At 43.2% G+C, this 13,046-nt stretch overlaps 1 protein-coding gene across 1 annotated transcript in view; it reads left to right on the forward strand.

Moving 5' to 3' along the window:
- Nucleotides 1-13,046, forward strand: part of aqr (aquarius intron-binding spliceosomal factor) — a 181,889-nt gene that overhangs the window by 138,875 nt on the left and 29,968 nt on the right. Inside the window, exon 33 of the mRNA XM_084309865.1 lies at nt 8,350-8,435. Coding sequence (XP_084165991.1) covers nt 8,350-8,435 — 86 coding nt within the window. The remainder of the gene's footprint in view (nt 1-8,349; nt 8,436-13,046) is intronic.

Raw genomic sequence — 13,046 nt, forward strand, 5'->3', positions numbered from 1 at the left:
AATCACATTGACGCAAACTGGATTTACAGCTAAGCCCCTCCCTCCCCCCCAGCACCTCTCTAGTCTAAGCCTGTGGCGGGTCAGAGGGGGTAAATACGTTGACCGTGGTGGAATTCATAGTGGATGTGATGAGGTTAATCAGCCTCTACCCGGCTGGAATGCACCACTACATAGTTAAGGGGAGAAAGACGGAGGGGGTCCACAGGAATGGAGACTCTTGATAGAAAATCAACCCTCCCTTCTGTCTGTCTGTATCTCTCTCTCTCACATCATCATCTTCCCTCTCTTCTCCCTCCTGTAGAGCTCCTTCATTTCCTGAGAGAGAGAGAGAGAGAGAGAGAGAGAGAGAGAGAGAGAGAGAGAGAGAGAGAGAGAGAGAGAGAGAGAGAGAGAGAGAGAGAGAGAGAGAGAGAGAGAGAGAGAGAGAGAGAGAGAGAGAGAGAGAGAGAGAGAGAGAGAGAGAGAGAGAGAGAGAGAGAGAGAGAGAGAGAGAGAGAGAGAGAGAGAGAGAGAGAGAGAGAGAGAGAATAGATGGGAGCATGTCTAAGCATGTCTGTTGTACTGTATGTAAACCTTTTGGATGGAGGGAAGACAAAGACCAACACAGAGGCTGATATTAGACGTTATAGTCTTTTTGACAACCGTTGTTCGACAGAAGAGGCGCTGGATGACATGTTTTGCTTCTGGTTTCTGTCATCTCTATGGTAACTAGCGGCGAAGCTCCCGACTGTTTCATTTTCTCTGCTTACCTTTCTGCCGTTCCCCTCCATGTGCAGAAGTGTTACGCCTGCAGGCAAAGCAGAAGTGAAACCACAAGCATCCGTGAAAAGGTGACATTCCATCTAGGACCGGGCGATATGGTAAAAATACCATGTCGCAATATGTTTTCTTAATTTAGAGTTTTCAATTTGACAGTAGTTGTTTTTTGTTAGTGCAAATTGCAATCATTGACGACTTACTTATGTGTTTTCTTGGTAATACAAGTGTGATGGTATTCAAAAAAGTATATTTTACTCCCAATTTTTATCCCAAAATGTTTTTGAGAAAAGAAAAAGTATTATCTTAAAAATACATTAATTACATTTACAAGTTCTGTACAACAGGTCAGCAGGAAGGGTATGTATAATATATATTAAATATATACAATTTACATATATATATCATTGATGACTGTAGTAAAAATCCATACCTCTGCATGGATCCATGACGGTATACCTTAGGTGCTATAGATACATATTTTATCCAGAGTAATCTTTTTTGATTCTTATTATTTTCTTCTTTTTTTATTATACAATACATCCACAGAGCTTTTAGAAGGGTGTGGAATAAAAGTATTGATAATAAATGTATCGTTTAAAAAGTGTTGTTGAATGTTTGTTTTTCCCACATGTCCCCACATGGAATGCACCTGATTGGAAAAATAACATGCTGGTGCTCTAGTGCGACATCTAGTGGCTGAATGTTATCTATAGCACCTTTAATATTCTGTGTACCTCCCAGCCCTAACTCCATCTAGCTGTCCAATCATCCTGGAGGTGTGCAACATTTAAGAAAAGTGTCAAGCTATCCTTTTTTTCTCTGTCAAAAAAAATATTTTTCGTGTCTCGTCATTCGTATCTTGGCAAGCGACGGTCGTCGAAGGTGTCGACAAATTGACCCTAGTCTGTCAGGTGCTGATAGTCTCTTGTGAGAAATGGAACAATCAGACTTCTGCAGCCTCCCCAGAGCATAATGACAATAAATAAGATATGGTGGAGATGGATGGAGTGAGTGAGAAAGACACAAAGAAAGAGAGGAGAACTCCAGGCATGAATGTTTCAACCAGGAGGCCATCTGCTGAGACAGAGTGCCATTGTTGTCACAGAGAGGGGAAGGTGGAAGACAATTGAGTCTCCCTCAGTCATATGGCTTCTATTAACAAGACCCAAGTGCGTGTGTGTGTGTGTGCACAGATATGTTAGTGTGTGTGCTGTGCATGTATCTATCTGCAGACATGTGCCTGCCACAATGTCATGACCTCTGAAATTCACTCCCTGGAAGATTTCACATAAATAACTAAACACCATGCAAAATGCTATGCCCTGGGGAGATGCTCTATCTAGGTCTCTCTCTCTCTCTCTCTCTCTCTCTCTCTCTCTCTGTCTCTGTCTCTGTCTCTGTCTCTGTCTCTCTCTCCCTCTCTCTCTCCGTGGGCTTAGAATAACTCACTTTCCCATGCTATTCACTTCTTGGGGGACCCTTTTGGTGTAAACCGTGGAGTATTTGGTCAGTTTACAGTTAGTAGACCACTACACTGTGTGTGTGTGTGTGTGTGTGTGGGGGGGGGGGGGGGGGGGGGGGCGGCATAGGTGGGGGGTCCTGACATATCGTTGCCCCCGGTGCTGCACCTGTTCTACCTAGCAACAAAGAGACATAAATAAATATTGGTCCACTTCCTTGTTACCCTCCCTATCTCTCACTCACACATTCCCTTCCTATTTCCCATGAGGGGGCTTTTAGGTTGTTTTTTTTGGCTTGTGGGAATCCCAGGGTCACTGAATGTTGCATTGAAATAGTGGGAAGTGGCCAAGGCCAGTATGATTTATTTAGAGATGTCAGTTGGTCGGTCGCTTGTCTAGTTGATTGGCTGGTCGGTCGGTCGATTTGGTAAATTGGTTGGTTGGCCGGTCGTTTGCTGTCCTGGATCAGTGTGGCTTCTTGATGCTAGCTGCCGTCATATTGATCCACCCCAGTCAATGGACCAACAGGAGGAGGAAGAGGCCATTTTCCATCTGTTAGCCTAGGGCTGGGCGATATGGCAAAAAATCATATCGCGATAACGATATGATAATGTTATCATATTTCTCGATATCGATAATTATCGAAATTGTTATAAGTATAATTTTTTTTTTTTTTTTTTTTTAACAACATAGATGTATGTTTATTTTGCAGCAATTCTTTGTCGTTGCCGCCATCTTTAGTGTTACTCCAGTTCTCAGGCTGCAGCTGGTTTAAAAGCGAAAGTAAACCGGCTTCTCTGCTGGCTGTGGCTCCAGGGGAGTTGAACAGTTCTGGCTCTGCTAGTTTATTTTCGATCTTTTGGCGCTTTTTTGGTGGACAAACCACCGCACATGTGCACCGCAGGGTTTCCGTTAGAAAAATGTGTTGCTGGCCTCAGTGTCCGGTAGATTTCAATCTACCGGTCAAATGAGAGAAATTCCGGTCAGAGTTTATTGAGCTTAAAAACAATTGATAGGCAAAAGAATGACAACAAAACAAAAGAATGACATCATCAAGGCATGTAGATTTATAATATTTTTTACTTAAAACTAGGCTACTTTTGCGTATAAAGTCATTATATTCCAAATAAAATAAGTCCCGAGACTCGTGCTGCTGCCGACTTTAAATCAAATAGGTGTCTGTGGGCAGTCGCCCGACATTAATAAACAACAGTCTGTTATAATCACATTTTTATGAGCTATGAGAATTCCGTTATATTGGACATTTGTATTAATTATATGAAGCGAAGAACTGAGAAATTTGGCAGAGAGAGACGGCAACATTATCGTGGGTTTGCGTGACGACTCTCTCTCTCTCCACCTCCCAATGACTTATTTGCGAGAGTATGTCGATGCAGAGCAGCAGATTCAGCTGTTATTGGCTCTTTTCTGGGGACCGCACAGCAGCGCCCCCCCACCCAACATTGAATTGCAAATGGCTGAATTGGAGTACTGCTGGAGTACTGCACTGTGCTGCTGCTGCTCCGGCTCTGCAGCTTCACAAAAGTTCGCACACCCAGCACTAAGCTCTCGCTGACAACGTCGTTGTCATTATTAGAAGCAACGATGAAACAAATGTAATGATTGTTTCGTTCATCGCATAGGCTATTTAATTTTAGCCTATTTTAATACAATTCAAATAATCAAATTGTGCTTAGACTCAGGGAATTATTTTCACCAGACATTAAGACCGGAGAGATTAAATATGTCGGACTTCAACAGATTTTGCCGGTCAAATACCGGTAATTACCGGCTAACGGAAACGCTGGTGCACCGTGACTCGTGACTGGAGTCTAGCTCTGCTAGCACACATAGCCTACTGTGTACAGACGGTTTCAAACTGTATTTTAAATTAGAAAGCAAACAAAATAAATGGACAAGAGAAAAATAAATCTCAATTTGGTCAGTATTGTCATTTGGACAAGCAAAGCCGTTGCAGGCAAGAAAGAACTGCCCTGTTGCAGATCACAAAAAAAAAAAAAAAAAAAAAAATCGATATATATTTTTTTCGATATTCGATATCGATTATTAAAATATATCGCGATATTTATCGTTATATCGCCCAGCCCTATGTTAGCCTACAGGCTTCCCTAGTTGACCTACAGCCAAAGCCTGGTCAGTGTGTTGTATTCTCCACTCTCCTACGAGAGGTTGAAATAGAACAGTCCTATGACATAATACCATCTGCTATTTGATGGAGGCTTTTAACCACGGCATAGTGACTTAACAGCACAGTGAGTACATACATATTTAGGATGAGTGGTTTTAACAGTAGGCCTCTGTAATTTGTAACCACCACAAACATTAAAGTTTGACAGCTAATCTCTAGGTCATATCCACTCCATAATGTGGCGGCACGGTGGTGTAGTGGTTAACACTGTCGCCTCACAGCAAGAAGGCCCAGGGTTCGATTCCCGCTTGGAAACCAGATTTCCGCGTTGCCAGGTACCCAGGTGGGGTATCTCCCAGGCCTTTCTGTGTGGAGTTTTGCATGTTCTCCCCGTGCTCGCAAGGGTTTCCCCCCCGATAAGAGAAACCCAATGGAAAGACATGCACAAACTGTCGCGTCCCTGACGAAGACGGGCATTAGCACTTGGATTGGTTCCTGGGGCGCGGTACCTCGCCGACGCCCTATCTGCTCCCGGCTGCCCTTGGGGGGGAAGGACGACCGGATGGGTGTTGTTTGCATGCCAAATAAATACTTCTCTAAAGTCCTGCATTATTATTATTATTATTATTATTATTATTATTATTATTATTATTATTATTATTATTATTATTATTATTATTATTATTATTATTATTATTATTATTATTATTATACGATATGGCTTATAGGCTTTTCTCTGTGGTTAACTCTTTGTTGAGCAAGACAGGTTGTGAGTTTGAGTCCCCCTGAGACGCTACTTTAAACATGCATTCTCTTACTTATCTGAGGTTGAGCAGATGTTGACATCTTTGTAGGTTGTTGTACCATCGCTGAACTCCTATAGGGTTGTTGTACCATCGCTGAACTCCTATAGGGTTGTTGTACCATCGCTGAACTCCTATAGGGTTGTTGTACCATCGCTGAACTCCTATAGGGTTGTTGTACCATCGCTGAACTCCTATAGGGTTGTTGTACCATCGCTGAACTCCCTATAGGGTTGTTGTACCATTGTTTAACCTATAAGGTTTTTGTACCATCTTTGAACCCCTATAAGGTTGTTGTACCATCTTTGAACCCCTATAAGGTTGTTGTACCATCTTTGAACCCCTATAAGGTTGTTGTACAGCAAGAAGTGGCTAATTTATTCTCGGCTGGTTCACTTTTCAACTGGCTTGCGTCTCATTGGCACTCGTTGGCTTAATTACTAATCTCCTGAAGTACAGTATTTTGCCGTCATGTAAGCGGTCGAGCAACACTGAAGAACTCTTAATGAAGCTCTCTCCTCATCAGAGGGGGCTATGGAATAAGCATGCCGCTCAGGAGTACGGGATTACCGGGGAATAAAGGCAAATTGGCTTTTCCTTTTTTTACCTGTGAGAGAAAAGCCCCACAGAGAGCAGCTTCCTCTTTCCTCTGTTCCCCTAAAACAGTCCCCGATCCAGGGAGGCAGCGCGGCCCCCCGGGTGCCCAGGTAAGCAGCTAGCGGAGGTAAACACCCTCTAAGCCGCATTAGCCCTGCGTGGCCTGCCGTGATAACAGTGATGGTGGTGACAACAGTAGTGGTGATAACAGTGATAGTGGTGATAACAGTGATACCAGTGATAGTGGTGACAACAGTGATAGTGGTGACAACAGTGATAGTGGTGACAACAGTGATAGTGGTGGTAACAGTGATACCAGTGATAGTGGTGACAGCAGTGATAGTGGTGACAACAGTGATAGTGGTGACAACAGTGATAGTGGTGACAACAGTGATAGTGGTGACAACAGTGGTGGTGGTGACAACAGTGGTGGTGGTGACAACAGTGATAGTGGTGACAACAGTGATAGTGGTGACAACAGTGATAGTGGTGATACCAGTGACAACAGTGATAGTGGTGACAACAGTGATAGTGGTGACAACAGTGATAGTAGTGATAGTGGTGACAACAGTGATAGTGGTGACAACAGTGATAGTGGTGACAACAGTGATAGTGGTGACAACAGTGATAGTGGTGATACCACTGATAGTGGTGACAACAGTGATAGTGGTGACAACAGTGATAGTGGTGATACCACTGATAGTGGTGACAACAGTGATAGTGGTGACAACAGTGATAGTGGTGATACCACTGATAGTGGTGACAACAGTGATAGTGGTGACAACAGTGATAGTGGTGATACCACTGATAGTGGTGACAACAGTGATAGTGGTGACAACAGTGATAGTGGTGACAACAATGATAGTGGTGACAACAGTGATGGTGGTGACAACAGTGATAGTGGTGACAACAGTGATAGTGGTGACAACAGTGATAGTGGTGACAACAGTGATAGTAGTGATAGTGGTGACAACAGTGATAGTGGTGACAACAGTGATAGTGGTGACAACAGTGATAGTGGTGATACCACTGATAGTGGTGACAACAGTGATAGTGGTGACAACAGTGATAGTGGTGACAACAGTGATAGTGGTGACAACAGTGATGGTGGTGACAACAGTGATAGTGGTGACAACAGTGATAGTGGTGACAACAGTGATAGTGGTGACAACAGTGATAGTGGTGACAACAGTGATAGTGGTGACAACAGTGATAGTAGTGATAGTGGTGACAACAGTGATAGTGGTGATAACAGTGATAGTGGTGACAACAGTGATAGTGGTGGTAACAGTGATAGTGGTGACAACAGTGATAGTGGTGATACCACTGATAGTGGTGACAACAGTGATAGTGGTGACAACAGTGATAGTGGTGACAACAATGATAGTGGTGACAACAGTGATGGTGGTGACAACAGTGATAGTGGTGACAACAGTGATAGTGGTGACAACAGTGATGGTGGTGATAACAGTGATGGTGGTGACAACAGTGATGGTGGTGATACCACTGATAGTGGTGACAACAGTGATAGTGGTGACAACAGTGATAGTGGTGACAACAATGATAGTGGTGACAACAGTGATGGTGGTGACAACAGTGATAGTGGTGACAACAGTGATAGTGGTGACAACAGTGATAGTGGTGACAACAGTGATAGTGGTGATACCAGTGACAACAGTGATAGTGGTGACAACAGTGATAGTAGTGATAGTGGTGACAACAGTGATAGTGGTGATAACAGTGATAGTGGTGACAACAGTGATAGTGGTGGTAACAGTGATACCACTGATAGTGGTGACAACAGTGATAGTGGTGACAACAGTGATAGTGGTGACAACAATGATAGTGGTGACAACAGTGATGGTGGTGACAACAGTGATAGTGGTGACAACAGTGATGGTGGTGATAACAGTGATGGTGGTGACAACAGTGATAGTGGTGACAACAGTGATAGTGGTGATACCACTGATAGTGGTGACAACAGTGATAGTGGTGACAACAGTGATAGTGGTGACAACAGTGATAGTGGTGACAACAGTGATAGTGGTGACAACAGTGATGGTGGTGACAACAGTGACAACAGTGATAGTGGTGACAACAGTGATAGTGGTGACAACAGTGATAGTGGTGACAACACTGATAGTGGTGACAACAGTGATAGTGGTGACAACAGTGATAATTGTGATAACGGTGACAATGGGGATAGTGGTGACAACAGTGATAGTGGTGACAACAGGGATAATTGTGATAACGGTGACAATTGGGATAGTGGCGATAACAGCAACAACACAAGGACATGGTCGCCACCGCCGCTCACCCTCCATGTGGAAAACTCCTCTGAGTTCAGGACAGAAAGCTCTCACACTCTTAACGTCCGTAAACATTAATTAGCTAAATCCCCTGCATCTACCTGTGCCGCACACACAAACACAGGGCATACGCACTCGTTGACCCTGCAAAACACACACACTAGCCATCATAGCTTAGTGTTAGAAGCCGCTTAAAGACGGTGTGTTCTTAGTTTGTGCGTCTGTATGTCTTAATAATGAATGTTTGTGTGTGTGTGTGTGTGTGTCCGTAGGTGACAACGGTGGACAGGTTCCAGGGTCAGCAGAATGACTACATCATCCTCTCATTGGTGCGGACCAAAGCTGTGGGACACCTGAGGTAAGCACTTTCGACACGCCAGGCACAAACACTCTGCGTGACCCGAAGACACCCCTGCGCCTCGCGGGAAGTACACTCTGCCCAAATATGCTTGTCTCGTAGGTACCGCAGCTGTGAGCGCCCTCATTGACCCACTGCTCCGTCCCGTTCTGAGTCTGCAGTTTATTTATCCCCTTAACCCAAGCCACAAACAACATAGGTCCCAGGTCGTTGCTTTTCCTGGACCCGGGTTTGAACAGTCACAGTGTCGAACTTTAGTGTTACACTCTGAGTAGTAGTATATACATATTAGCATGGCAGGTAGTAGTATAGGGATAGTAGATGGTGGTAAAGTACATAATAGTAAAAGACAGTACGTTTATTTTTTATTATTTCAGATATTGATTGAAGAGTTGTGTTTTTAGTCGACAGTGAAACATTGGGCAAGTTTAAGCCGTCTTGACTGTGTTGGGAAGTTCGTTCCACCTTTGTAGGAGTGGGTCTCGGGCGGCCAGAAGATGCAGAGTGTAGGGGTCTCTTGAGGGTGTGTAGTTAGAGACGGAGGTAGGAGGGAGCCGTTCCCCTCGCTGCACGGTGTGCCGGGTCAAGGACCTTGACGTGGATTCTTGCCGCAATGGGAAGCCAGTGCAGCTCTCTTGAGAAGTGGGCTGCGTGTAGATTGGAGATCAGATGGGCCGCTGCACTCACTGTGTGAGTTGAAGGGTCTTGGTGACCCCAGCCGGTAAACCAGCTAGCAGTGCATTGCAGTAGTACATTATTGCTCATGATGCCCGGTACATTATTCTTAACTGAGTTTATATACACGTCGCCACACAAAGTTTAATTACACCAAATTCACAACCCTTCTCTTGACTCGGTCCTAGTCCCACGCCACTTGAACCGGTTACACAGGCGGCCCACGCGGCTTCTTCCCAGGTAACTGTTGTGTGTGTAAAAGATACACAACCCTCACAACACAATCATACAGTGACTTTGGACAGCTTCTCCTGTGAACTGTGATCTTTTCCTCTTTTTAAGTCTTTATGAGCTTATTTTTAGATAAAGATGGCTTTTGGGAGTCCGGTAATGAGCACACGCATGCCTTTGGAGACACCCCTATTTCTTTTTCACTGGGTTAAGAGAAACCATTGTGCGGCAATGATTGGGGTGAGAATATTGTAACAAAAGAGCAGCTCTCTGTCAAAGGCACAGAACACAGTATCCCAGGCTTTAAGAGTCGTGTTGGTAAAACCACAGGTAGGTGTCTTTTCATTTGAAGTCCTGTTGCTTTCTTTTTCTTTTCCTCCTTCATCTCTTATCCTCTTCTTGCCTCTCTTTCACTCCCCCTCCCCTCTCCTCTCTCCTTCTCTCAGTGAATTGATGTCTAGTGAAAAGGCCCTTTCATTTCTAGGCTGCTATGTGATCCTGACGAGTTCCTCCGTTTTAATATGCTGCATGTTTTTTTAATGCCAGGCAGTCGAGGACACAAACACACCGTGACGGTTCCTTCAGAGGCCTAATGCCGGCGCTCTGCCCTCTGATGTGTAATGGCTGCTGGTGGAACTGTGCTCCTCCAGATACACTGCAAAATAAATCAAAATCCTTCACAAGTAATTTCATTACGTAAAATCGTATTTTATTAAAACAAGTAAAAATTTAAATATATATAATAACACAATTAAAATAAGAAAATGTCTTTTAACTCAATCCCGCCAATAACGAGTATACTTGTTATTGGGCGTTATGCGTTGAGCGCCAACAACGAGTATACTTGTTATTAGATCATTTGATATAATGGCAGTATTGTCTATCATTTGAACTCTGATAGGAAGGCAGGCATCGAGGTAGGGCTGGGCGATATGGAAAAAAATCATATCGCGATAACGATATGATAATGTTATCATATTTCTCGATATCGATAATTATCGAAATTGTTATAAGTATTAAAAATATATATATATATATATTTTTTTAAACAACAGATGTATGTTTATTTTGCAGCAATTCTTTGTCATTGCCGCCATCTTTAGTGTTACATCCTCTCACACTCCAGTTCTCAGGCTGCAGCTGGTTTAAAAGCTAAAGTAAACCGGCTTCTCTGCTGGCTGTGGCTCCAGGGGAGTTGAACAGTTCTGGCTCTGCTAGTTTATTTTCGATCTTTTGGTGCTTTTTTGGTGGACAAACCACCGCACATGTGCACCGTGACTCGTGACTGGAGTCTAGTTCTGCTAGCACACATAGCCTACTGTGTACAGACGGTTTCAAACTGTATTTTAAATTAGAAAGCAAACAAAATAAATGGACAAGCGAAAAATAAATCTCAATTTGGTCAGTATTGTCATTTGGACAAGCAAAGCCATTACTTTAAGTTGCAGGCAAGAAAGACAAGTCTGTCCACTGTCTCTGATATCGATAGTGGTGACTATCGATATTCGATATCGATTATTAAAATATATCGCGATATTTATCGTTATCGTTATATCGCCCAGCCCTACATCGAGGCTCACTCTGTGGGGGAGGAGCTCAGCAATCACAAGCAGATCTGCTCGCCTCAGAACCTATAGTGTCCAGTAGACACGTGTAATTACTAAGGCTGTCAAATTTAACGCGATATTAACACGTTAACTCCCGATTCTATTAATGCCACTAATTCTTTTAACTCAAGATTAACTAAAACAATTTTTTTTTTTTTTTTTTTTTTTTTTTTTTACTAGACTTCACTCAGGTGTATTATTGATGCTCTCATTGATACTATGTTTGTTTCTGAAGTGTGTGTGTGTGTGTGTGTGTGTGTGTGTGTGTGTGTGTGTGTGTGTGTGTGTGTGTGTGTGTGTGTGTGTGTGTGTGTGAGATATAGAGAGAGAGGGGGGTGAGAGAGATGAGGAAGGGGCAAGAGAGAAAGAGATCTGGGAGAGTGTGTGTGTGAGGGAGAGAGGGGGGTGTGTGATTAATCAGCCCTTGTGTGTGTGAATGTAACAAGTTCCTAATGTTTTCTTTCCCCTATTATTTCATGCACACTTTATTCATTGTTTTAAATTATTATTTTAAAGTTATTTTGTGCATCACTCTGTTTTGAATTTGATGCAAATTTGCAATGCATGAGGGTCATCCTTTTGTGTTAAATGGCTGCATAAAGCAAGCATTTGTTGACTCGCATGTTAATAAGAGTATTAAAACTTGGAACTTGAAAAAGATCCGTTTAAGGTATAAAAAAAAATTGATTAATTTGCGATTAATCGCGAGTTAACTATGGACAATCATGCGATTAATCGAGTTAAATATTTTAATCGTTTGACAGCACTAGTAATTACATATAAACTTGTAATCGCGATCGCCGATGGGATCATTGGAATTATTCTTTTTGGATTACCTTCTGGCTAAGCCTAAGGTAAGGACCCCCTATGTCTATTTTACCGAACGTGAAACATGTTTATGTAACGATCACAGTGGCTTACTGTATTGGTCATAGACGAGGCTTTTTATAACGATCGGGGTAAAAATCCGAAAGGTACATGATTTTGTGAAGGTACATATGTACATGTTATATACCTTTTGATTTGGGAGTATTTGGGGATTCAGGGAATCAACCAGAACGATTTGGGCTTATTGCACATAAAGCGTCCTATCTCGCAATCTATGGAAAAAGACTGGATTCCTTCGGAAATGGGCGATGTTCAGCATGTAATAAACTACAAACTACAGTGTGTAGAAACTAACGCCTTTTTACATGTTGTACTGCAAATAGTGTCTGTCAAATAAGCCATAACATTTTCCCCATAGCTATAATATAGAATATACAAATAGCTCCGCAAAGATCATGAATTAACGCAAAAACAGTCACGAAAAGCTGGCCTACTGACTGCAGGATGCGCGGCCAGCGTGGCAGTCAATGAGTTAAAGAAAGAAATCTGCCAGAGGTGACGTAATATCGCTTGCTTCAAGAAATCTCTCAGTCAGATTGGAACAACGTTAAATTGACCCTCTTTTCAACCCTGTTGGCTGATTTCTTTTCACTTTCACAAGATTTTAAGACTCAATTTAATCATAAAATACTAGTGAGGATTTTATTTATTTTCAATGTATCAGTGCTGTACCCCCTCCCTATACCCTCTACCTGTACCCCCTACCTGTACACCCTCCCTGTACCCTCTTCAACACAGACACCTCATACTGGAGTCACTGGACGTCTGCAAGCGGTGCTTCTGCTCCATTAATAGAAGTCATGCCTCTTGGTCGCTTCACACGCCTGCACCTCCATTCGCAGAATTTGCCACTAAAAGCCGGTGGGGTAAAAACACTTGAAAACTCCATTTTGATGCCCCCCCCCCCTTCCCCCTCTCTCATCTTGTAGATAAAGCCATGAATTGATGGAGTTGGCTATAAGAGGTGCAGTGGGTTGTGGAGGTCGGTAGTTTATCTTGTTGGCAGCGCCCAGCCTGCCCTCCTCCCTGCTATCATTCATTTGATCTTGTCTTGCTCTGGATTTTACACCCTGCCTAATTCACCTTTTATTGTCTGGCCCAGCGGCGCGATGCGGGCGGCTTTCAAATGCACCCCTGTTGTGATGCCAGAGCAGGAGTCATTCACTGAACACTAGCAGCCTGGAAGGATAAAATAAACTTTTATCATGGT

Source organism: Notolepis coatsorum, assembly GCF_963971535.1.
Source record: "Notolepis coatsorum genome assembly, chromosome: 3".
NCBI lineage: Eukaryota > Metazoa > Chordata > Actinopteri > Aulopiformes > Paralepididae > Notolepis > Notolepis coatsorum.